General features: G+C 41.7%; 1 protein-coding gene across 3 annotated transcripts in view; it reads right to left on the bottom strand.

Moving 5' to 3' along the window:
- LOC130186261 (WD repeat-containing protein 7) overlaps nucleotides 1-27,602 on the bottom strand; it is a 119,659-nt gene that overhangs the window by 78,967 nt on the left and 13,090 nt on the right. For all 3 annotated transcript variants that reach the window (XM_056403184.1, XM_056403186.1, XM_056403185.1), the window contains exons 10-19: nucleotides 23,397-23,544; nucleotides 22,813-22,928; nucleotides 22,398-22,530; nucleotides 21,913-22,133; nucleotides 20,360-20,555; nucleotides 17,217-17,431; nucleotides 8,978-9,211; nucleotides 8,498-8,791; nucleotides 8,086-8,282; nucleotides 915-1,012 (exon numbers count right to left, since the gene is read on the bottom strand). In XM_056403184.1, the coding sequence (XP_056259159.1) occupies nucleotides 915-1,012; nucleotides 8,086-8,282; nucleotides 8,498-8,791; nucleotides 8,978-9,211; nucleotides 17,217-17,431; nucleotides 20,360-20,555; nucleotides 21,913-22,133; nucleotides 22,398-22,530; nucleotides 22,813-22,928; nucleotides 23,397-23,544 (1,852 nt within the window). The remainder of the gene's footprint in view (nucleotides 1-914; nucleotides 1,013-8,085; nucleotides 8,283-8,497; nucleotides 8,792-8,977; nucleotides 9,212-17,216; nucleotides 17,432-20,359; nucleotides 20,556-21,912; nucleotides 22,134-22,397; nucleotides 22,531-22,812; nucleotides 22,929-23,396; nucleotides 23,545-27,602) is intronic.

The following is a 27,602-nucleotide window of genomic DNA, read 5'->3' as shown; positions in this document are numbered from 1 at the left end:
TTTAAAAGCTGCTGTATTTGTTGCACAGCAGTAATATAGTAATAAAAGTTCATTGTGAAGTTAAGGAAATTTAAATTTCATTCAATATTTACTACTGACAGCTCTCTCTTGATCAACATATCCTCACTCTGGTTTGTTGTCGTGGTTATTGAACAGAATCTGTTGACTCGACAATAGAAATATCAGATGGTGCTGAAGATGAGATCAAATCAAATCTCTCTCTGTAGGAGAAATATTCAAACTGGGATATGTCTAACAAGTCCTCAAAACTATTTGACATTACATGTTGTTTGCCAGTGCTTTCTGATCTGATGCCCCACTGCCAGGACAACATTGTCAGTGCCTCCCAAAACCATAGCAAATGACCATTCCAAACATTATTTACACACACTTGAACTTCTGCTGATAACTTTTGACTGAGGCCAGTCTCACTATTCCCAATATGAATCTCGACAGTCAAAATGAAGGTAAATCAGCCCGCAAAATCTTCCTTCAAAGTGCCGCTGAGCAAGGCACAGAACCCTATCACCGCCAGTATGAAAATGGAAAATTGCCTTTTTCCTTAATTAATTAATTAATCCTTAATTAACTAATTCAGTGCTCAGTCAGTCTTTAATTGGTAAAAATTATTTCGAGAGGCCAGATATAAAGCAGCAGTCGCGGATTTGAACCGCAGCTCCGGTCCCAACAGCGCCACTCTCATTTCAAAAACAGCAGAACAGCCCTTTAGAGACCTGCTGACCGAGGAAACAGCAGCAGCTTCCTCCTGTGATATTTCTGTTTTTTTCTCTAACTCTCTGTGGGTTTTATTGCCGGTGGGCTGCATTATCAAACCCCCGCCCCCTCCTCCCATCCACCCTCCCCACAGGGCCCTGGGGATGTGTGAAGTGAGCGCCCCTCTCTTTTGTAGTTACCTTGTTTGATCTGGGCCTGTAGCGCCGGGCAGGAGGGCTGGGGGGGGGCAGCAGGCGTCCTGCGTGGAGACTCTGGGGTTCCTCCTGGTCTGGGAGGCCTGGAGGAGGATCACAAAGAGGAGGCATGAAATATTAAAGGAAGGAGGAGAGAGGAGGACCAGCACACACACACACACACACACACACACACACACACACACACACACACACACACACACACACACACACACACACACACACACAGAGAGAGAAAACAAAATACAAAGAAACACGCTCACAGAAACACATACATACATAAAACCAGGACTCCAACAAAACAACATTTTTATTTCAGTTTCCTGAAACTAACTAGTTGAATCTTTGTGTGTGTGAGTGTGTGTGTGTGTGTGTGTGTGTGTGTGTGTGTGTGTGTGTGTGTCTTTTCAGGCTCCAGCCTATTGAATTTTGGGTGGAGGATACAATCCGGAGTCTGAACAGACTGGAGGCGTCTAACTTTCAGAGACACACAAATACTTCCAATACAACAATCAATGGAGTGATCAATAACAGTTGCCAGGCAACAAATCACTGCCAGGGAGCTCTACAGATAGCTGTTGAAAAAACACTAAATTCTACAGGGGGGAAATTTCAGAAAGTGACAGGGGGGAGGTCAGAAAGTGTGACAGTATGATTGTTACTACGAACAGTGTAGAATCATGTGTGAAAAACAGAAGACAACGGGACGATGGGTCACAAAATAAAGCAAAGGTGTTGAAAAATGGAATATTTTATTTACATAAACTGCAGAGTCCTTCTTCCTAATGTTCACAGTTTAGGGAGAATATTAGATCATGTTTTAGTAAGAAGCCTGTGTTGTCTGATCTGCACCGAACTCAACACTCCTGCGATGTTTACTTGCAGTTTTGACACAGCAGTCTAAAGAGATGTACAGCTGTATTTGTGTATGACATGACTCTGTTGTTGCACTAATGGAATTAGTGTTGTGGAAGTGAATATATCTTGGTACTACATGGTACAGATACTAACACCCCCATCAGTTTTGGGTTTTTTTTTTACAAAAGCCTTATTAGCAAACCAGAGCTGCACCTATTTCTAGGTAATTGTATCTATTGTTAAGTGTTTTTGTTTGACTGCTTGTAGCTTGTTGTGCTGTTGTTGTCTCTTTCTAGACTTCTGTAGATCTGTAGCTAATTGTAGGATATTATCAACTGTGTTGTCTGTTTTGGTTTGTGTTTGCTACTCACATTGACTGTTGTAATTACATTACAGATGTAAAAGCCCAACCAGGGACAAGAGACGAAAAATTAGCAACAGCTATAAACTCTTTGTGCAACTCGACAGTTTCCCGCTTTGTTTTGAAACTATGTTAAATTGCATCGTCCCTATCAAATAAATAAATAAAGATAAAGATTCGCCCTTGCTGGCCACAGCTCCAGCTATTATTTGAGACTGAACAAGTTTATCTCTTCAGGCTGTTTCATTCAAATCAAACAGTGGGGTCATATTCTACTCTTTTTATTTTGTTATTGATATTCGTTCGATAAAAGAAATACAACATTTCTTTCACAGTAATATGAATAAGAAATAAGTATAATAAGTATAAAATAATAAAGGAGTGAAATAACCGTGTTGTAAGAGAAATACAGTATTTGGACTGTTATTTATTGATATATAATAAACCTGAGGAAAGAAAAATCCACCTTAAAAAGCCTCAGTTACTGAAGAGGATCAGGAAAAACAAATGAAAATAAAATGAACTCCTGGAATGTAGTGAACATACCAAACAGTCAATATATGCTTCTCTGTTTAAATTATACAATACACACACACACACACACACACACGCACACACACACCTTTTATTCTACACACAAGAGGCAGTGAGATCCATTCAGAAAATGGAGCACAAGAACATGTGCACCTGCATGCAGTCCCTCCCACCCCACCATACACACACACACACACACACACACACACACACACGCACACACATACACACACCTGCTCTCACTGCTTTTCACTGTAACACAATCAAAGAAACACAGTGACAACCCACACACACACACACACACACACACACACACACACACACACACACACACACACACACACACACACACACACACTAGTCTTGTGGTACAGAAATAAAACAAAGAAACACAAACAACCTTTCACACAAATCCCTGGAAAACCAATTTAACAACTGGATAAAGCGTTTTCTCTCCATCCATCTACACTCACATGCCAAACTATGTTTACATGAAAAACTACAATCACCTCCTCATGTTCGTCTGCCTCCTCCACTCCGGCTATTTATCCAGAGGCCTATAAAAAATGAACCACTTGTGTGAAATTTTGTCAGAACTCATGGGTCTTGAGTTTTGGCTAAAAAGTGTTTTGCGAGGTCACCGTGACCTTGAGCCACCAAAATCTAATCAGTCTGAGCTTCAGTCCAGCTGAACGTTTCAACCATATTTGAAGAAATTCCCTCAAGTCCTTACGGACACATCGCATTCACAGGGCCAAAACTGTGTTTTGTGCGGTCACCGTGACCTTGGATCTTTGATCTCTGACCCCCAAAATCTAATCAGTTCATCCTTGAGTCCTACTGAATGTTTGTGCCAAATTTGAAGAAGTTCAATCAATGCGTTATTGAGATATCGCGTCCAACGAGAACGGGACAGACAGACGTAAATACGTATGTACAGACGGCACTAAATGATCCCTTCCTGATATGACTCTAACGGAAGAGATGAAAGACAGAAGCCACAGTCTTAATTCTATGGACGCAGAAACTCTAAAGTTCAGTTGAAGCTAACATCAAGTCAAGTCTTCCAAAGTTATGTCTTTGTTAGTGCAAACTCTTTTTGCTTTTCCACTGACAGTGTTTCCAGTGAATGGAGAGCAGAGACACAAACTGCACCAGAATGAATAAAAACACAAATGATTTCATAAATTTTAGAGATCTCTTTTAAGTTGAACAAACCACAGTTAACTTTTGAATTACGACGGGTCACCAAACCTCATTTTAAACCTCAGACACCGTGAGTTGATGTGAATGACATTTGATATCAGACTTCATCAGGCTAAATAAATTCAGTGTGCGCCTCGTCGATGCAGCTCATGATGTTATCTGACTGCTGCTTTTTGGATCTGCATGTGTAATGTGTGTACTAGCTGGAAAATGGGGTTTGTGGGTGTTATCTAAATAAAATCTAATTCCATCAATTTTAGTAAAAACGCGATTTGATTCAAACCAAAGAAAAAAAAATCTCACTTCGAAAATCTGCACTTAAACACGGCTCCGGTGTGATTGGAAAGACTTTTTTTTTTTTTTCTATCTACAAGGTAAACTTATTGAATCAAACTGGAACTGAGGGGCACTGACAGGTGGTGTATGTATTTATTGGAAAGTGAAAATCAATCCATATGGATGTGTGTAGATTATGGGTGCCCTCCTGTCCTATCTTTAATCTAACACTCCTCACCTGGACTGCAAACACACTGCAGTAAGTGTACATGCAAACTATAATGCCGCGGAAGAAAAAAAAAAAAAAAAAAAAATCAATTTTCATTGAATTACAGCGTTTCAGATTGAGACTACATCCAAACTGAAACAGATAATTCTTAAATCGCAGATTACGTGTGGAAACGAAGTGGTTTTTGCAGAGTTCAGCTACATCTCCCTGAAACTGCAAGAGAATTATTAATTTTTTTTATTCAGCCAGCTGAGTGTGGACATCCTGATGGGGAAGGGAAGAGCTTGATGTCTTGTACAATGAGCAGCAACTTTCAGAGACCGGGGTTTAGAAAAGAGGCAGGAAAATGTTTTCATGTTTTTCATGTTTATTCTTGTCTGAGTCATTTTCCAAACTGAAGGGCTTCCAGCTCTCCTCCTTTGGGCGAGCAAAAGAACTCAGCTGGAGTTAGTGGAGGAAGTGTTGTTGTAGTTGCTGTGATGAAATACTAAAACACTATAAGTTCAGGAGTGCTTCTTTTCAAACTCTAGCACACAGGGAAGAAGCTTTTCCACTGTCATAAATGTAAGAGAGGGAACATGAAAAAGCCAAAAACCCAAACACCTTCAAATATATAACAGCTGCTGGTTTTGGAGTGCTGTGGTGGAAAGAGCCAGATCTTTGTTTGAGTTTAATAAAGGAGTCTTCAGCATCTGTAGCTGCACGATCACCTGCTCTGATCTACACACCACAGTGGAGAAGTTCTTAGTTTCTAAGAAAGTAATAAACAGGTCTGAAAACTTCTTCGGGCTGTGTCCTCTGTTCTCTCTCTGTGGTGTCTGATGTTGTAGCTGCTGTTCCCTGCACCGTTTGCTTCCAGCCAATCACGTTGTAATTAAGATGCAATGCTTTATTTTTTCATCATTTCTGACTGTGGAAATCAATGACACAGCAGCATGAGATGAAAGATTCCACCAAGGACAGACACAGTGGTAGTTTCATCGTTTGCTTTGAACACGGGACTCGTGGGCACCAACATGGTTGACAGCGGTCTAAACCGGTCGCCCGGGGCAACTGTCGGTTAAAGCAGCAATGTTCAGTAAACACACCTGAAAGACTTGACAGTGACTTGCAACTTGCTCATGCAGACATAAGACTAGACTTGGACTTGCCCTCAAGCACTTGAGCCTTGATGTGAACTTGCTTTCGAGTCTTGAGCTTTGACTCGGGGCTTATATCAGTTGACTTGACACTTTACTTAGACTTGCCATCAAGGACTTCACGCTCGACTTCAGACTGGCTTTAACATGGCTTAAGACTTGACTTGAACTTGTCTCTGTTGACTTTAGACTTGAGCAGAACATGAAGTGGATCTTCTTTCAAGGGGTTCAGACATTTTTTTTGAAGGGATATCACGTTCACGTGTCACAAAATCTGAGTTTGGGAATGTCATTGCAACCTTTCACCACCAAAATCTAATCAGTTCATGCCAGAGTCCTAGGGAATGTTTGTGCCAAATTTGAAGAAGTTCTGTCAAGGCGTTACTGAGAAATGGCATCCACAAGAGCGGACCAGAGAGACGGACGGACACCCCGAACACAATATTCCTCCAGCTCTGGCTGTCGCTGGTGCGGAAGATCAACTCTGACTCACAGAACACAGCTCTTATTAATCAATATATGAGACAAGACTCAACTGAGGAACTGAATTCCTATCAAACCTCTATCAGCTTGACAATGTGAGTTTTTTTATGTGACTTTTAAGGTGTCAAATTAACACCCGTTGGTTGGACCCGTACAGAGGCCAAACTACAGAGCCACTTATTACTTTGTTATTTCATAAAGATGATTAACCACAAACAGAAATAACTTGTAGTATGAAAACAGGTGAAATAAAAAATCAGAGGATACTTTCTCTCCTATGTACTCACACCCCCCACCCCACCCCCTCTCCTTCTCCCTCGCTTTCCATCCCTGCAGGGTTATTCTGTGCAGGGTTGACGAAATGATGAAATGTTGTGTTGGTGTTACAGCAGCAGGACCATGACCTCCGTGTTAAATCTTTCACAGCACAATGAGAGCTCAAACAGACTAAACAATCAGCTTCACACACACACACACACACACACACACGCAGAGACACACACACACACACACACACACACACACACACACACACACACACACACACACACACACAAAGACGTGACAGGAGTTGAACTTATCATTGTGAATGTCAACAGAGTCTATATTTCTGTGCTTTGAATTCAGTCTCTGCTGCAGCTTGTTTGGGTTATTATTTTGTTTTTCAGCTGGAATCACTGATGATGGATCACAGGTGTGTTTTTCTGCCTGAATCCAGATCTTTTTGTTTATTTTTTCAGACACTCTGAATGAAATTTCCAGTAACATTTGGATTACATCCGTACGTATGTCTGGGATCACGCTTTGCATCAGCTCAGGTCTGAACGGAACCAGTCGAGATAATCCACAGCCATGTCACACCTACAAAGGTTCTGCAGCAAACAACTATTTTCTATGTAAAGATATAGAGGAGAAATGATGCCATGAGCAGAGAATGAAGTCACACCACCTCCTGTTAGACCATTGGCCCTCCCCATATTTCTAAACACACACACACACACACACACACACACACAAGATGGCACATTGCAGTACGCAGTGTTCAGGTGAGAGCGACCTTCCAGAATTTCCTCAAACTGAAGAATCCATGTTCTAATGTAAAAAGGCCTCTGACAAAGAGATCAGACCAGAGCACAGGTAGACTGGCCATAGGGACTACCGGCTTAAATCCCAGTTGGCCAGTGGACTATCAAAACATCTATACAATTTTTACCAGCTCCATCAGTGTCATTCATGCGACCGGTCCCAGTGGATGAGTCCAAGGCTGACCAAACTGGTCCAGCTTTACTGAGGTGGAGAACCCTGCGAGCTGGTAAAAGGTTCACCTTGACTCAACTGGCTTTTCTTCCCCTTGATGTGTAAAAGTACCTTGATGGTTTATAATGTAACGTGTCTCTTTTCATTAGTGACAGTAGAAATGCTAACGTTAGCTAACTTGCTGCCACCCATTTTATAAATGATTTTATACATTTTTGTTGGCTCTCGTATACACAGGGTAACTTTATGTAGTTTGGCTTCTTGTTGTGTGTTTAGTGACTGCGTTCTCTGGGCTTCTTAACACCTGGCAGACTGGAGGCGGGGTTGTGGCAAAACGCAGGCCGGGCTAAGAGTTTGTTTTGGTCTGAGATGCCGGTGGTCTAATGCGACATCTACTGGCAATGATGATCGTTAACAGAACTTTCAAATGTTGATGATCACTAGATGTTGCTTTAAGAAACACTCTCAATTGTATCAAAGGGAACAGGAAAACCTCCACCTAATGAGTAAAGTTTTACTAGAAGAACTGAGCATCTCAGAAGCTAAATTCACTTTTTTATAATATAAGTCTTGGTGGAGATTTTGACAAAAAATGTAGATTTCTTAAATCTGGATTAGGTGTTTGGGTTTCTATGCATTTGGGGGCAAAAGAGGCCAACAATGAGTCTGACAGGAAACCTTTTTATACAATATATCTACTTTTTAAGTTATTGTGGGAAACTTTCTTTCAAGACGTTTCTTTTTTGGTAAAACCACCAGATTAAGTTTAGAAAGATAGAAAAGCGTATTGTTGTACGTCCATGTGTTTGTTACCTGGCCGGTGCTTTCTTCATGTGCTCCCCGACGAAGGTGGCGTTGGTCATGCCCATCAGAGTGTTGGCCAGCGAAATGACGGACAGGAGGTGCTGTGTGGTGACGGCCCTTGACACACCGTACGTACCCTTCCCTACGATGTCTGACAGAGTCAGCTTCCGACCTGTCGCCAGGGACAACTGGCACAGCAAGGACTCCTGGTAAAAGGAGGCAGACAAAAATAAATAATAATAAAAATAAATGATATCTTATAAGTAGTTATTTTTGTGTTATTCATTATAAGTTTTGAAACGAGCACCTCATCACATTTAGTGTCATTAATTTCATTTTTATTTATTTTTTATTTGTATCTGCCTAATGAACGCTGGTCACAGCGCACCCGGAAGACTCGTGGCAGGAAACAGACAGGTACCTTGAAGGTGGGGAGCATGAGGGACATGTGACCTCCTCTGGAGATCAGGCCGAAGGAGATGGGGCAGTGCGGTCTGAGCATGCCCAGTCGCTCGAGACAGATGCCGTCCAGCTGTTCATTGAGACCCCAGGCGTGCAGGCAGGACATGAAGAGTTTGGCCGTGTCCATCGTCAGGTTGTACTCCAGCAGACTCAGAGACTTGGACTTCTCCTCACGCCTCCTCATCTCCTCCTCCTCCTCCTCGTCTTCATCCAGCAGGTGCTCCTTTATGGTCTCCTTCATCGTCTCCTTCACCTGGTTTGGAGGCAACGTTGAGAACACAAGAGTGAAATAACAGAGGGTGAACAATATGAAAGAAAATGACAAGAAGAGAAAAAATGAAATAAAATTCTGAAATGATTTATTTTACAGCTTTTATAAGCCAATTAATTGTGTAGGACTGATGTACTTCCCCCTCTTTTTGCTTTCCGTTTTACTGACCTGTTTGAAGATCTTGTTGGCGAGGAAGGACCCCCCTTTGTCGGCCCCAGCCTGGCTCTTCTGCAGTGTCTCCGGAGACACCAGTGTAGGGTTCGGTCTCTGGGCTTCCTCCGTCAGCAGCTGGATGATCACTGCCTCCACGTCGAAGAACAGCACGTGCATGTCGGGGTCCGTCAGGTTGGTCTTCATCGACTGGACCACCAGGGCATTATGGGAGTATTTCGGCAGGTTGCCCTGGACGAGAGAGAGGGAAAATTTATAGTAAAGGAAGCATACCTTCCTTGTGACGAGCCACACATTCAAGCCACTTGTGAGAGAAAATGAAACAATACCAGTGAAAATCCATTCTACTTGTTGGGTGGGAATAGTCATCATAATTCTACATATTGTGGCTGAACTTATCATCTCTCCTCATTTTTGAATTACTTTTACCATTTCTGTGAGGAGGTACTCTGTTGTGTCTTTCAGACACCGAGCATCCAGTTCATCAAAGTAGTCAGATTAGATCGCTGTTTATCCAGAGTCTTATATTAACAATTTGTGTGAAATTTTGTCATACTTGCTGTGTGAAGTCTTGAGTTATAAAAAGTGTTTTTTTTAGCCAAAGAATCTAATCAGTTCATCCTTGAGTCCAAGTGGACATTTATGCCAAATCTGAAGAAGTTCCTTCAGGGTGTTACTGAGATATCGTGTTCACAAGGCCGAAATTGTGTTTTCAGAGGTTACCATGAACTTGACCTTTGACTTTTAGCCACCAAAATATAATCATTTTGTCCTCGTGTCCAGGTGAATGTTTGTACCAAATTTAAAGAAATTCCCTTAAGGTGTTACTGAGATATCACGTTGACGAGAATGGGACGGACGGATGGACGGCAACCCGAAAACATTTGACAAATTATCATCTTCTAAATATGGCTAAAATGTTAGCAAAGAGCTGCCTAGTTCCACATCCTGCACACACAGAGCAACATCATCATTCCACTGGAACCACGTTCGCTTCCATCACTCTCCTTTTTAGCTCTGGTTTGGTCTCCACCAACTCCTGAGAAAAAACTAACACTGTTCCACTTTTTTCCACAAGTTAGTCGGAAGCATGAGGTTAAAAACAGTAAAACATCCCTGTGAGTGACATCTTTTTACATCAAATAGATTCATTTGATCTGTTGCTAATATTAAATCTTTGACTAATGGGGCTTTAAGACCACATTAAACAGATCTTTATCTTCATCAAAACTACAGGCATGATTTCCTTAGTGAACAAAGACCAGCATTGGTACTTTAGCAAATACTGATTTAAATCAGTATTTCCTGTGAACACAAACCATCTCACAGACAGAGACACACAACAAACACACACATCAGCTGTAATTGCCACCAATACTTACACACCGCTCGATTTTAATTGTATTAGCAGAGGCACCTGTGTGGAGCTGTATGTAGAACAGTGCTGTTTGTTTACATGTTAATGACCCGATGACTGCAATCAGACAACTGTGATCCTGTTAGAGTGTGACTCTGAGGGAGGACAGGGTGGGAGTGATTAAAGGAGAAGAATGAAGTGAGGAAATAAAGAGAAAAAAAGGGGCAAAGGTGGATTTCCATCAGTATGTGTTTAATGAGAGATTTTTTATTAGTTAGTTTGAACTGAAGCTCTTTCCTTCTACGTGAGGAGTGATGTGTTTAGCTGGTCTGAAGCTGTACAGACAATCAACTGACTAATTGTTTCAGCACTAGTTATGTCCACACTGAGGACCTGCTAACCTGAACAGTACACAACCCAATGACAGCCCAAACCAGAGCCAATAACTGAGCGCTTGAAAGACATTTGATATATGTCTCTGCTGTTGTCCTAATGTTCGATCACTGACATTTCACCGTGTTGCACTTCCTGGTTTTGAAAACACTGTTATTGACCTTAATACCAATAAAGCTCATTGAATTGATCTGGATGTAACAGTGTGACCGACAGAGAAACAACAATTACACATGGAGACTCCTGAGTGACCAAGAGACACAATACACCTGCAGCTGGAACACACACACGTGTGTGTGTGTGTGTGTGTGTGTGTGTTGCAAAATCATGTACATTTGTGCGTGTATCAAAAGTACTTGTTTGTAAATGTTCGTGCACATTGTTGGTTCGGTTTTATTATGAATTTATGAATTAAGAGATGTTTGATTATAAGTCAATCCTTTTCCCAGACCGTCACCTGAACCCTGTGTCTGCACTGTGATAAATGTAGTTAGTGAAAGCTGGCTGACACGTGACCTATGAACATTTACCTGTGACCTCAGTGAACATTATGACAACAGAAGGCGTTAGATGTCTTTGAGATACAAGGACTTTTAACTGACTAAAGCACAACATATGTGCCTCATCCCCATGTTTTAGTGTGAGTGTGTGTGTGTGTGTGTGTGTGTGTGTGTGTGTGTGTGTATATATCTGCCTATGTGTTGTTTTGGTGGATCAACACTGCCATCTAAAGGTAAACAGCCATATTACACATACACATACACACACACACACACACACACACACACACACACACACACACACACACACACACACACACACACACACAAGAATGACACACACATTCAACATGTTTTTGAAGGATTTGTGATTAAGTCAATATGAAAAAATACAGGTAGAGAGGTTATAGACAGGTTTGGTTTGGATATCAACCGGAATTTTCTGGAATCTGAAAAAAATCATTATAATCATTTTAAATGACTATTTTATAAACTCGATATCTTCTTGGTGAAGTAGGTAGCTCACAGGGAGAGATTCAGTCTTGCCTAAATGTCCATAACTGTTGTGTTGTTGAAAAACTGACATGTCAATTCAATTTACTATCTCTCTTACACACAAACACACACAGTGTTCTATAGCTCCTGGGCAGTAGGTCTAAAGGTCATCGTCCTGCAGGGCCCTTCTGGCAAACAACACTGGAATCCAACACACACACACATGGAGAGAGAGAGAGAGAGAGAGAGAGAGAGAGAGAGAGAGAGAGAGAGAGAGAGAGAGAGAGAGAGACAGAGAGACAGAGAGAGACATCCCACTAAGCCTCATACACAGTAGCTATATGTAGATAAATCTTTCTGCATCGACACCTATATCTCTTGTTTAACTTAATTGGATGTTGTCTAATGGACACCTGGTAGGTAGTTTCAGTTAATTGAATGTGTGCATAAATATATATATAGAAAGTTAGAGGAAGAGTTTGCAACCCACATTGAAAAAAGGGGAAAAACTAAAAAAAAAAACATGTGGTTTATGAGACTTGGGACTTTGTTAGACACGACGCAGGTGTGCTAGTGGGAGGTTATAATAGTGGAGTTAAGAGTTAAGTCTTCCTCATGCATCATGTAAGAGGCAGGTAAGAGAAACTCTTAGCAAGACCTCACAAAGAAATCTCAGCTGTAAAGTTTGAATAGTTCAGTCAAACTGCTGAGTTTCTGAGGAAATCTACTCCAGAAGTTTCCCAGGATGTCATGGCAGTTTAAAAGTCAGTAGATACTTCCTTGTTTCATGAAGTCTCCTGTGATTACACTGATTACTACTGGTACTCCACCTTTGACCGGTACCTCATCAAATCCAATGTGCAGATTCTACTAACAAGTGTTATCTGTGTATCCTTATTTCATGAGCTACGTCAAGAACACATTTCTAGCTTTGTGATCACAGTGATTTTCTTTTGAATCTGAAACAGTGTAGGTTTTATTTAGTTGTAATCTTTAACTTTTCCATATCAAAATGTCTAAAAACAACCAGACCTGTGTTCTATATGTTGTTGAGTTGTGTTCTTACATCATCCCAAATGTTTCCATCAATTCTCAAACCAGAGGAATCTGTGATTTTAATCATGGTAACGTTTCATTGGTCGCCTGTCAGTGAGTGTCAGCCGCATACACTTTTTCCACCTTGGTGGTTTTCAGCTCTATATTTGAACCAGATGAAGGATTTTAGTCGTCGGACGTCTGGATCTGAAGTTATCAGAGAAACAAGCTGAGGAAATGTTAGTTGTGGAGAGGAGGACACCTCTGTGGATCGTTCAGCTGCTGGTAAAAACCTGCTGAACGTCCTTATTCATAAGTTTTCAGAGAAACAATCAGAACAAAGGTTAGCATCAATCTCAGCTCCAGCTCTTCCCTGAGTCTCTGTCCTCCGTACAGCGTCGCTCAAACTCTGACTTTAACGGTTAGAATCACCAGGTCTGTTTGATTTCCTGAACCACTGACACTGAAGGAATCCAAACCGGGAGGAGCTTACGGTGATGGTGGTGAAAACAACAACTCCCATGATACCACACTATTTCATGACGTCACCCAATGCCGTCAAAATGATAAACACCAATAACAAGAGAAACTAAGATGACATTTTCAACCGTCCACTTTACCTTTTAATTTGATTAAATGACTGAAAACGACAAATAGATTACTATGGTTAAGATTAATTTCCTGTGGATCGACTAATAGCTTCAGCTCTAGTTCTATTTCTTTCTTTCATGACACAAACACATTTACAGATCAGCAGGTTCAGCAAAAACAGCCAGAGGACAAACTCAAAGTCACACATCGACCTCCTCACACACAAACCTGAAACCTGAACAGCAGACAAACATCAGCTGTAAACACACACAGATGAAGACTCGCAGCTGGCTGGGTGTAATGTTTGGGTTGATAGTCTGACATTTCATGGTCATTATCTGTCATTACACCCAGCAGGGGTGGACACACACTCACACACACCGGGGATAGTGGGTGGTTTTGACCCATAATTTGAGTAGATATGAGAGAGAAATGACACAGAGGTGAGAAGCAGAGAAGAGAACAACAGTGATGTCTTTTCTGATGGAACAAGGAGAAAAGATTGCAGCTGTTGTGTGTTGGCCTTTTCACAGAAGAGCTGTGATTATGGGCAGTTATGGCAGGAAAAACCTGGGAGACACCTACAATAAATCCAACACACAAAGGGGGAAAAGAAACAACACAAAAGGTTATCTGGTGGGAGGAAAGAGATGGAAAAGGACAAACCAAACAGAGGACGAGAGAGGAAGCCGAGCTAAATGATTCCGAGTCAAACTGTAAAAGTCAAACTGTACCAGCCGAACTAAATGCTGCTCAAACACTAAATTATTCATAGCGTTTGTTTTCTATGCTGGGAGGCCCAGGTGGGCAGGGTTTACTCCGTCAGGACAGATCACATCATCCGAGTTGACACAGAGAAGCTGTTCCACATAAAGAACTGCTGTTTGTACAGTAATCTGATTTTTTGTTATTATAGTTTTTCCTCAATCGCTTTGATGCAATTCACAATTCACACCTCAGAAACATCTATCTCACCAGTGTTAATGCAGTTCTCAGAGCAGTTCATCTCCCCACACACATTACATCGTCGTGTTTGTACAAGCTTCCATTGTATCCACGCGTTTCACTGCTAAAGAGGTTTTCTCATTGTGTTGATGCATTTCTCATCTGACTCTGGCAACTGATGGAAACAGTTTGTACCTTTATCACAGAATGACGGACCTCTCTCTCACCTTGATACTGTTCCTCATTGCATCAGTGACTTCAATCAAATCACTTTAAACCTCCTCTAATATGAATGAAAGAGCGAGGACAGTCTCACACATACATAGTAACGCAGTGTGAATTTACTGCACTATAACTGATGCTATGTTCTATGTTTACATATTTTTCCGTCTGTTTTCTGGTGCATAGCTTCATGTTCATCATTTAGCTTTCCTCAGTTACAGCAGTTATATTCTGTGGATTTACTAATACAGTTTTTTTTACATCTGCTTTCACACATTTTTTAAACTAGCTCTCATTTTTTTCAAAACTCTGCACACAAATCCAAAAATGACGCACGAAATGCAAAGTGCCACATATCTGCTGCAAAATGAAACACTGCATTAAAATATCATACAGTAAGTAAGTAAGTATTTACATAAAATGCCACACTTTTTTAAGTATAGTAATTTTTTGGATTTACCATGCTCTAAATCTAAAGCTCTTCTGTCTTCCATAGGCTTGTATATACATTTCCATACAGTGATGTAAAGTGACAGTTCAGTGATCTGCTGAGAGGTTGAAATGTTCACTACAGTAAACACCAATGCCACGTAGAAAAAGAATATCATTTTTTATGGTACATGTTACAGTTGTAACCGTAGTAAAGTGTTGTGTATCTGAACATGTTTCACTCTATAACTTTGCAGTTCTCTTTTCCTAAAGTCAGTCAGGGTTTTAAATAAAGATCAAAACATTTGGAGTCTAAGTCTTGAAGCTCTGGTGAAAAGGTTTAATTCATTGGTGACAACGTTGAAGTGACTGACTTTGCATGTTTCAACACGTGAACAATGTTTTGATTGTTGTAGAGGCTTTTGTACGTGGTTTATTGTTAGGAGAAAATGCATGAACTGTTCTGAGAACTGCATCGAGAGCTGTGAGAATGATGTTTCTGATGAGTGAAATGCATCAAAGCCATTGAGAAAAACTGTAACTCTGGCTGAGAGAGTTCAATATGACTCGATGAACTGAAGAGCAAAATTATTCCTATCACACAGTCTTCATCAGATTAAAGCTCCATAACAGCTACAGAGTGTTCAGATTATATGTCTCATGCCATCTTCACAGTCAAGAATGAACTTTCAGACAGACTACCGCACTTCAATTACTGTTATAGCTAAGAAGTTAGCAATCAGTTCCCTAATTCCACATCAGCAGAGACAGAACAACATGACCATCCCACTGGAGTTATGTTTGTATCCACCAAATGAACCTAAGTCCAACAGTCACTCTCCTTTTACCTCTGATCTGGTCTCTACCAACACTTGAGAAAAACATCTGGCTCTTTGACTATGAGATGAACTGATTAGAATTTGGTGGTCAAAGGTCGAGGTTACAGAGATCTCACATTCTTGTGAATCCAATATATCAGGAATGCCCAGAGTGAGTTTCATCACTATCTCTATCACACTGTGATCTCACAAATAACTCACAAATTCATTCGCTAATTATAACACAATTTAACTCAAATGTCTACAAGGATAAAATGAAGTGATGACATTTTATATCCAAAAGGTCAAAGGTGACTTCACTGTGACATCATAATGTTCTGCAAAAACACTTCTGGCCATTAACTGCAACTTGGCTGGTTGGTGGAGGAAACAAGCACAATTCTAGTTTATAAGGAAATATAAACTATGATAACACTACAGCCATTTTCCAATAGTTCAGATGAGGAGAAAACTGTTTGGGGGAAACAGTTTTTAAGCTTCAAGGCCGATTTCTGTCATCTGTCTCTTTGCGGCATTAAACATTTCGGAGGAAGCCGTGGTTCTGTTAAGTTTGTATTCTATGAAGTGAAAGCTAGCAAGCTAAGCTAACTGTCTTCCACTCAGAAACAGAGGCAGCAGTGACTCACATCTCTTTAAATTTGAGAGGCTCTCCGGAAAGTCAAGCTCAGAGAAAAGAAACAGTGCACTTCTTTTTCTTTTTTTTTTTTTTGACATTTAAGATAGTTCACGTGTCCCTGGGAGACACACTAGTGGTCTCTCTCTCTCTCTCTCTCTCTCTCTCTCTAACAGACACAGTGGCTGTAGTGTTGACCTTTGGTTCGTCTCCAGCAGCGTTTTAATTGGTCTGTGAGTTTGGCCAGCTATCTGACCAGTCTGTGTGTGTGTGTGTGTGTGTGTGTGTGTGTGTGTGTGTGTGTGTGTGTGTGTGTGTGTGGTGTGTGTGTGTGTGTGTGTGTGTGTGTGTGTGGTGTGTGTGTGTGTGTGTGTGTGTGTGTGTGTGAGAGAGAGAATTAGACAAAAGGCAAAGAAAGAAAAAATGACAAAATATGAGGAGGTGGAGGAGACATATGAATCTGAATCAATTCAGACTCATCATTAGAAGTCAACTTAACTTTAGTAACTGCTGATGTCAGCATGTGGCTGGTATTGTTTTCACCTTGTGAGTTTGTGTGAGTCTGTGTGTGGAGACGCTTGTGGGAACTATGGATATGAATATGTCAACAGGTGTCTATGTCTAGACTACAACCTAGTCTATGTCTGGACCACCTGTGGTCAAACACTGATTTTATAACCACAACTTCGTCTGACAAAATCACCAGAAACATAAATTAAAGACAAAGACAAGACGAACATGTTTGGACAACATGTTTTAGCATGTCTTACAGACAAGCTCTTGCAGACCATAAACCCAGCCTTTAGTTTCTCTGTACCTTGTCCGCGTTGTCTGCAGCCAGCAGGTTGGTGGCGAGCGTCTGCAGTTTGTGCTGGGCCATGTTCTTCAGCGCCGCCAGACTGCGGCGAGTCATCGCCTGCTTCAGGTTCACTGCAGAGTGACTCAGAGCATCCACGGTGGCCGGAGCCAGCTCATCACAGGCGTTCAGGATCTCTACTGCTGTTATACCCATCACACAGCGGTCCAAGGCTCCTGAGAACACAAACAAGTAAATAAACACCATGCAATGCCAAGGAATCCACACTGTGGTCCAGAGCAGGATGTCTAAACAACTCTACCCGGATTAGCATTTTATTTATTGTAGATATAAATGGTCCCCAGTCCACTGCTGCTACACAGGGAACGGACTCTTTCCACTCCATGACCTTCCCCTGCACCACCCTCGGGATAAAATATCAGCTTTGCACATATGGTTAACCGTCCAGCCCTAAACTAGACGACTAGGACACTTTCTCATCAGGTTCCTGCTCCTCAGAGGATGAAGTCTTTTGATTTTAATGACCACCATGAACTTTTCTTTTCCCCCCAGTGCCATCCTCAGGGACGAACTTTTAACTCAGATCCTTCCACATACGGCAGCAGCTTTAAAGATACTCGAGACTTAGGCAGCGGCGGTTGAAGGGACGACTACGGCGTGATGCGATGACATAGATTCTATTTTCGACTCTTCCTAACATTTCACTTCACTTCCTGTCTACTACAGGAGAGAGACTAGTCTGCCCTGCGGTGTGTTTTGGACTATCTGTGCATTAATTGTTTTTATGTTTTTTATGTACATTCTTGAAAATGAGATTTCTCACCTGAATAAATAAAAGGTATAATGAATAAAATAAAAAATAAAAAATAATAATAATGATAATGATAATAAGACACGCTTCTCTGTGCTTTTTCTCTATCTGTCTTTTCATTCCCATCCCACACCACCTCTGTTTCTATCAGTCTTTCTTGTCTTGTCCCTGCTCTCTTCTATTAATATCAATCTTCCAAACTTTCTCTCTCTCAAACCATCTATTGTGTCTTGAATATGATTCAGGTCACAGACAGAGTCTTCTCCCTCTCTGACTGCAACAATTCTCTGCCTTCACAGAAAGAGACAAGGGTAGAGAGAGAGAGAGAGAGAGAGAGAGAGAGAGACATCATTAGCTGCAGACACAGCTGACATCTCTGGTATTGAGTGAGAGGAGAAGTGGCACCATTATACCTGTGTGTGTGTATGTGTGTGTGTGTGTGTGTATGTGTGTGTGTGTGTGTGTGCGTGGCCTGCAAGCCATGGCCCTATTACATGTCCAACGCCTGACTTCACACACACGTTCCTTAATTTCACACTTAGCTAACCTGCAATCTCCCAGCGCCACAGCTCATTCAGGTTGCGCGCACACACACGCACGCACACGCACGCACGCACACACACGCACACACACACACACACACACACACACACACACACTAATGTTACCCCTGTGCAGTGCCATGTACATGTTTACTGCAGATTATTTTGTCATGGTTAGAGCTGAACAGAGGATAAAGAGCACAGAGCAGTAAAGAGAGTCATGAGCTTTAAAAGAATATTTTGACAAATTCACTTCTTTCAGAGAGTGAGGTGAGAAGATCAATATGAATCACATGTCTGTGTATCATGTGTCAGGCAATGGGTAAATCCACAGGCTGATTCGGCCGTGAAACTGGTTATGAGACAAGCTTTGGGGAATAATCTACCTCTCTACCTGTCTATATATACACACCTGTCTATATATACACACATTCACAAACTCACTTCCTCATATTTTCTTCTTATTCTTATTTTGTCAACATCTAAAGTTGAATTGATGAAGGAGAGAAAAGCTGCCTGAGTGTGTTTAGCAGTAGTGAACCTGGTGGGGTTTGTTTTCTCATTGCTCACATATTACAGTGTTTAAATACAGCTGAATTCACAATAAAGTTGCTGTCATTTACATATGTTTCTCTTTCTGTTGTCAGACGACGGAACAAGTCAGAAACAGTGACTGCAACGTGCTCCATTAACACTGCATGTTAACCAGCAGTCGCTCGCAGACTGCTGCTAAAATCCTGATTGACCTTGTCTGACCACAACACCATACATATAAATGAAACACAACGACTGAGCTGTGATTTCAGTTGAATTTACTGTAACATGATCACTCAGAGAGACAGTTAAGACGCTGTGCTGTCAGCATGGAGAGGTGTGCCTGCAGGGGGAAAGCCCGACCTCACACTCACAGGGAAATACTGGCACCTCTCTTCTATGGGAAGTAGCTAAGCTGGTTGCAGAGGTTCAAAGACAACTTGATGATTGTAACTGGAACATTTAATCCATCATATGTGTGCTCTCATGTAACCTCATTTTAACTTTAACTGTCCCAGTTAGAGCTGAACTGCCCTTGGCTGTGGTAAGAGAGAAGTTCTCTATCTGCATTCTTTCCCTGCACATCGGGTTTTGACTCCTGAGAACTCACTGCTACCTGCTTGTGTGGCCTGAAACCACCGACTGCAAGGGGCAGATACTCCCATATCTTTGTTTGCTATAAGATACTGGATTATTCTCATTTTACATTTTGTGGGGACTTTTGATCTATATACAAGTGCTGAGCCCATTTGCAAATGTTGTGTTAAAGAACACAAAGACAGGCCTGAGTCTTTGAGTCTTTATCTTTTTTAAGATTTCTGTAACAAAGCTGCTTGTAGCGACAAATAACATCTGATTCTGATTCAATGATCATCAAATTTAGGACTCGGAGAGCATTTTTCCTGCCTTTGATTCGGCTGAGGACAGCGACCGTCCTGAAAGCAAATGAACCTTCTGAAGTCTACAGGCTGTGAGAAGGACTGAAGAGCTGAACAAACACATTTCTGCTGAATTTGCATAGAATAATTGCAGCCATTTTTACACCCTCCCTGCTGTAAATAAATATGAACATTTGTGGGATTTCATTGTGTTGGAGACATTCAGGAGTCCATTGCCAGCCAACCTCAAGGGTTTGGGACAATGGGGGAAAGCTGAGCACAGCATCTGCAGCAGAACTTCCACGTGATGAATGATTTAACTCATGCCAGTGACGCAGCTTTTTTCCTGTCCCCTACACCTGGTCACCCATTTCTCACCTGTATCCATCTGCCAGACGTAGACGGAGCCGTCAGAGCACCCTACCACCAGGTAGTCATCTGCCGGACGCCACTTGATGACCTGGATGGGAAAGAGGTGTCTCGACGCCAGCATGATGCACTTCCTCTCCCGAAGACTCAGCAGGCCGACGGAGTGGTCGCTGGCCACTGAGCAAACGCAGTGCTGCACCCGAGTCTGCAGAGGAAACACAGGTTACGGTGATAATGCAAAACTACTGGACCTGAGGACGAGATCGGAAAGTCACTGAGAAGTTAGAGGAACTCCAGGTGGTGTAGAGGTTCAATAACGTTTTTATCAAATCTGGATATAGTATAGAATTTGCCTCAAAACTTTAACGCTCCTATATGTAGGACAATGTGTGACTCTGGTGCCCTCTAGTGGAAGAATAAAAACTGTACCAGACAGCAATTTATTCTCTAAACTACCTGAATGTTTTGTATCAATGTAAGACAGTAAAAAGAAAGGATGTCCTGTGCCACGTTAGACTAGTTCAAAGTTAAATGCAGCTCAACTGTCAGTCTTTAATCATATACAGTCATTTGACCTGTGTACATAATACTCCGAATGTTCATGTCTTCAACAGTCAAATCTGCGTTTTTCACACAGATTAAACGGTGGACATTTTAAACCACTAGTGGCGTTACAGAGCAATGTTTTTATGAGTGGGTCCCTGTTTTGTTGGTATCATGTATCACATTTTGCTTGTGTATGCACATTTCCACCAAAGGTTTCCCGTTTCCCGTTATTCCACTGACTGACAATTGGTGGCGGTAATCGCAAAGGAGGGGAAGCAATGTCAATACGAACGCACTGAGGAAGAAAACTGGCATCTAGCAAACATGAATGTAAACAATTCATGATTCATGTTTTTCCTAAATCAGCTATGCATTTATTTTTAATGAGGAATGAAATGCATTCAACACATTTGTTAGACCTCAAGAATACACATGGTGTATACACAAGTTTTGGTGAGTACCATGTTATGTAAATATATCTTTTTTTGTTTGGCAGCTTTAACTAGAAAAACTAAGGTTCATGAATCCAAGGTTTCAAATTAAATGTGTAATACTTTCAGAGCAGCTAGAAAACATCCAGTGTCTTCATTAGTCTGTGTGTGATAGGTCAGTCATTGTAGTCGTGCTCCAACAACACAACAGCATTAGCCTAATTTCCGTGGCAACAACACAGTTGATCACAATGATGATTTCATCTTAATGTCATTTTAACAACACAGACAGACACAGTCCTTTTAGAGTTTCATTTGGTTTGAGGGGCGACTCTGTGTGTGTGTGTGTGTGTGTGTGTGTGTGTGTGTGTGTGTGTGTGTGTGTGTGTGTGTGTCTGTGTGTGTTTTCAACATTTGACCAAAACACAATGTCATTAAAGTTATTTCCATGGTAACAACATGAACCCTGCAACACTTAACTCTAGCATCAGCAACAAAACACATCTCTCCACAAACACAACAGACAATAAACTGAAAAAAAAAAAACAAACAAACATCTCAAGACTGAACATCATCATTACGTACGCTGCAGTTTTCCGGGGGGATGATGAGCTGGGTGATCTCTCCTCCGTGGACACAGAAGATGTGCTTCATCTCTCCGGTGAAAATGTCCCAGACGATGACGGAGAAGTCCACTCCTCCAGATACCAGTGAGCGCTGGTCGTAGCGGGGGGAGATCTGGTACGGGTACAGGACACATGTCACCTTGTTCCGGTGACCTCGCAAGGTACGATGCGGCGGCCAGCCTGCAGGACGGAGACGGACACAACGCTCAGAACGGACATGAAACAGAGACTGGGGATGGATGATGGGATGGAAACTAATGGAGTCTGCTGCAAATTTTTTTTTTTTTTTAAGATTTAGGAGTTATTCCTAAATCAGAAAGTTAGGAGCTACTTTTAGCCTTTAGATGCTTTAGATTTTTACAGCCTTGTAAATGTTTTAATGATGATAAAGCTTCTATTCTCTCGTCCCCGGACGTTCCTCCCCTCTCCGTGACCCTCCCTCACCTCTCCGGAGCATGTGCTCTCCCTGCAGTAGCTGAACGATGGCGGTCTGAGTGGCAGGAACCAGGATGATGCTGCCGTCTTCTCTCCCGCACACCAGTCGACCCTGAGAGGGGATGTACACGCTGGCTGTCACCTGAGGAGGAAGACACACACACACACACACACACACACACACACACACACAAGAACAATGAAACATGTTTTAGTCACACAGCAGCCGTTTTGAACTATGAGCCTGGGAATGCAACTCAAGCGAAGTCAAGCAACAGTTATCCAATTAGATCAATTAGAGTGGGCTGCAATAAGGAGCCAATTATAACAAGAGGTGGAGTGATGTTTTTGTTTTACTTGGTTGCAATGACTTCTTTGGCCTTCTGTAAACATCTCGTTTGTGTTACGTTGTCTGGGTTCAAACCTTGACGGGTTCTTCTTTGCCAGGCAGGACGCTGAGCTGGTCGATGATCCCAGCAGACACGGGGGTCAACTTATCAAACGCCTCCTGGAGACTGATGGTGGACGACACCTGCAGCTCTGCAGGGAGAGAACGACAGAATCAAAGCCCAAGTGTTAGATAAACATTAAGTTAATGCTGAGAGAAAGATCAAATGCCATGTATTAATGAGTGTCTCTATTGTTCATTCATTTCTAATTAAACGGATGACAATGAGAGATACGTGAACATGTGGGTGGCTTGTCACCTCAGCGTAACAATTTCCGTACAACCATGAGGAGGTTTTTATGTTGTAGGTGTATATTATTTCCTGTAGTTCTCTTTTTATATATTTTTCAGGTAAATGACCAGTTTTAACTTTTTTAAAAAATTATATTTTTGTGTAACTAGCATTTTGATCATTTGTTAGGGGAAAGAATAAGCATAGAGCTGTTATATCACCCTTCAATTACAAGTGTGGACTGTGTATTTTTACAGTGTGTGAAGACCGACAGCCTCACGACTCTTCTAGAGAAATGATCGTGCCACACGAGCCGAGGCGTCCTCACCGGCAGCAGTCGACAGCGGCTGCAGAGGCGAGGTGTCTGGGATGCTCCACAGGGACAGTCTGCCCGCTGAGTCTCCCTGGATCAGCAGCTTGTGGAAGGGTTCACGCCGGCCGAAGAAGAACCGAGTCACGGGAGGACAGATGAGGAGCTGGAGGATCGCGGCAAAAAAAAAAAAAAAAAGGCATCAAAAACTGAAAACCCAAAGCCCAGCATGCATCAGATCACTCTTACTTACTTTAGTAGAGAGTTTTTCCCCCAAAAGACTATTAGACTAAATAGATAGAAAGTAAACAACAACTGGAAATGTTGGACTTAGTTTTGTTTTTTGGTGCCATACTGCTTCTACGTCTGAGGGCCATGTGAAGCAGAAATGTTTGCTTTTGTTCTCTGGTTGTCTTCATACGATCACCAGCAACATAAAAGAGGACCAAACACCTCTGATTCACCTGGGCCTCCGACTCCTCTGCAGGCTGGATCTAAGCAGATACTGACCGATTCCAACATGCTGTTTGGGTTTTACTGGGACTTTCTTTCAGAGGGGCTTTAAGAAACAGCAGTAAACTGCTATGAAGTGTAAAATAAAACCAAATGTAGCCACTGCAGAAGTTCACCTTTGCTGTGCCAATGCAGCACAAAGGATGGACAGGTGGGGTTAAAACAACAGGAACAGATAGGATGAGAGCCAAGGGACTGAAGGCCAAAGTGGCTGTCGCTCAAACTAAATAATACCTCAATTTAACCATTTATGACCAAATATTTAAACTACTCTATTACTTCAACCAATTTGTCAATCTCCAGAGCTTCAACACAAATGACTTTCTTAACGTGACATCAACAATCACATGACTTTCACCATATTTGTCCCTCCAGTCTCTCCAAGAGGACTGGATCAGGTGTCTTCTACAAAGGCTACCACTGTCCATTACCAGGTGAGTTTCCCTTTGCTCGGTTTGGCAGCACTGTGAGGTGAAACGTCCGTCCACTGAAGGAAATCATGGACAAAATCAAGAGCCATAGACATGGACAGTTGCGTCAAATCTATGACTCTGGATTCATGAAAGCCTGACAGGTTTAAACATGATGTGGGAAACTCACCGAGGCTTCAGTGTGAAAGTAGGACCAGATGAAAGATGAGGTCAGTTTATAACATGTCATTTCTGTTTTAACATTTTAAAAGGCAACATGACCAGTTCAGAGGTCACTGAGGAATAATGGAGGAGATGGGAGGAGGGCAGCATAGCTTTTTTTGCCACAAAAGGAACAATCCACCCCTAAACAGAACTAACTTATGCCATTCCCAAACTGTGAATTTTGCTCAGTGGTTACTGGAGTTCCTAAAGAGAAAAATGAAATTTGTCATTGCTGTATAGACCAGGTAAAACAAGACCAGGTCAAAACCTAGTGAATGGTTGGACCGCATTGTCGGCATTCTGCCTAGTATCAGCTGGTTTCAGTCAAGACTACCTTCCAAACTGCTGCTAAAACCTGAGTTTATGACCATGATATGGTTTGACAAAATCACCAAACACATAAACTGAAGACAAAGACTGTGCTATGATTTTAGCTACAGAGAGTTCAAGCCAAATCAGTTGGAAAAAACAATGACCAATGGGAATACTCCAACACTCGGCCTACCAATGGTATAACCTTGTCACTCAGTCACGCTGCATTCGTTTTATTCATGTTTAGACGTACTGGCCTCTATGATATTACTTAAACACACGAGAAGGCAGCTCCTTTCTGTGATTATGGCTATAAAGCAGTGATGTGCACCGGACAAGAAAATTATGAAACATCCATGATGTAGCTAAGCAAATGTTCTGAGGGCCATTACCACTCTCAAACAGAGATACTGTCTGAAAAGTTCACAGACTAGTTCTCTTTTGCCAATTACCTGGACAACTTTTGCTGTGTGCAAACGTTTGCCCACACCTGGCCAAATTATATATTTTGAATATAAGCAAACAGACTTTAAAAATGAGCCTTTCTTTCATAAAACTGCTCATCAGTTGGGCATTAGACAGTTCCTTTTTCAATGCAGGAGCTTAATAAAATTAATAAAACACCCTCTGAGGATGAGTTTCTGAAACAGAATTTGGGCAGCACTCGGGTTTGAATGGTGATAAAGCAAAGTGATTAGAGTTTAAGAAAAGTTAAAGGGTGTAGCAAGCTCCAGGTTAAAGGTTGTCAAGTTTCTGCAGTGGAAAAGCACTAAAAGTGTGTTTGACCAAATCTAGTCCCATAGCTGAAACATTTCATTCCACAATGAAAATGTCAGCACTTGATGCCAATTCATCAACTCAGCAGTTCTGCTTCAGGGTGGATTTCCTCTTAGATTTCTTGCTGATTTAGAATAAAACAGTTTGAAGCTGGATTCCAGCAGGGACAGTAAGTTAGCTTGCAGTGGAGAAAATCATGCTGTGGCAGGGACTCCTAATCTGTCTGCTTGTTTGTAGCCAACACCCTGAAAGGTTTCACACCTGCCCAGGTTATGGCACATAGGCACTGTGGCCAAGGTCAAAAGATGTAGACAAATATCCTGGTTTGAAGCCTTCCGTGGAAGATACCTTAACCAATGAGTGTCTTTTCAGGAGCTGCCGGCAGGTGGAGTGTTTTTCCTGCTAATCCATCACAGTGATAATGATGACAATAAAAGCTAGTAAACCTTTGGGTGTGTTAGACTGACTAAACTACAACATTTAAAGAGGTACAGATGTGGGGAATGGCTGAGGTGTTCAGTGTGTACCACGATCAGTTAGTGCAGCTCATTTGAACGCTGTGGATAATCTATGCAAAGTTCCACCAAATCTTGTTTTTAAACACACAAACACTCACAAAGCAACACACACACAAACCAAACCACATCTTGATAGAAGATGTTAATACATCAGTGAGTGTTAGGTTTTAAGCAGACAGCACGAGAGAGGCAGAGAGAGAGAAGATCAACACATGGTGACTTCTAAGAATTTCTGTGTGTTTCTTTAGACTGGCTCTGGGCAGCAGGTGAGCGGGGTTTTCACTTTTAACATTTGTAGTGTTGTAAAAAAAAAAAAACAGTCAACAGCCTTGTTGCACATTCTGCATCATCCTCATTCCACGGTCACAAAATGCTGGTATGCTGAGTTACAAGAGGCTTGAATGAATTTCTTTCTTTCAGACTCTTCTAGTAATCACCGGAATAAATAACCAAGACAGAGAATGCAAAACAAAAATGTGTAATGTCTCAACTAAGAGCTGGTATTCAAATAACTGATGAAGAAAAAGGCCATTGTTAAAAGAAAAAATCAGGAGTGTGTGTGTGTGTGTGTGTGTGTGTGTGTGTGTGTGAGAGAGAGAGTGTTTCATCCGTAATTCATACCAGTAAATAACGTTTACCAACAGTTAAATTTTTATTTTATTTACTGGGGGAACTCTGTTTTCTTTGATCGCTGTAACCAAGCATCAACCTCCCAGGCTGGAAAATGAAGCCAACACTGAAGTGCTCAAAACAGCAGTTCCTCTAACGACCACTAGAGTACGGCACCAACAGTGAGTCAGTCCCCATAGACTCCTATGTTAAAATGTCCAACTTTACAGCAGAAATAAACATGTTTACAGCCTGGTACAAGAAGCAGTTTTTGCCACTACAGCTAATTTCCTCCTTAATGACACCTATTTGTAAAACACACCTGTTTACATTTTATTAAGACTTAAAGTTCTGCATAATTGAGGGTGTGGCCTCTTTTGCTTGCCACAAACCTCAGCTCCACACTCACCCCTCCTCTTTGCCCATTGGATTATCTGGGAGTTAGGGGCAGAGTCAGACACTGCCAAGATGGCAACAACAGAGCAGCCCACTCTGAGCTTCAAAACTGCTCTTCAGAATCCTGTGGGTGACAGAGGCTACATCCATCTTTATTTACAGTCTATGCTTTGTAACGCGATGCATCTGTGCATTAAGTTTCACTGAAAGTAACTTACCAGCATCTAAAAAAAAAGTATGGCATGACTCTTGTTCTACTCATGACATTAGTTCTATGGAAATATTTATACTACCCTAAATGATCATCAAGACAACAAGTATTTATTCATAAACAAGGTAAAATCAGCAGCAGAAGCCCTTCTATGTGAAATAAAGGCCTGGTTCCCTTTGCAGCCGAGGTGAATCAACAACAACAATGCCTGGGGATGTCACATCTCAGAAAAAGTGAGTGCTATTTAACTGCA

Source organism: Seriola aureovittata, chromosome 18, assembly GCF_021018895.1.
Source record: "Seriola aureovittata isolate HTS-2021-v1 ecotype China chromosome 18, ASM2101889v1, whole genome shotgun sequence".
Lineage (NCBI taxonomy): Eukaryota > Metazoa > Chordata > Actinopteri > Carangiformes > Carangidae > Seriola > Seriola aureovittata.
This window is presented reverse-complemented; position numbering and strand designations above follow the sequence as displayed.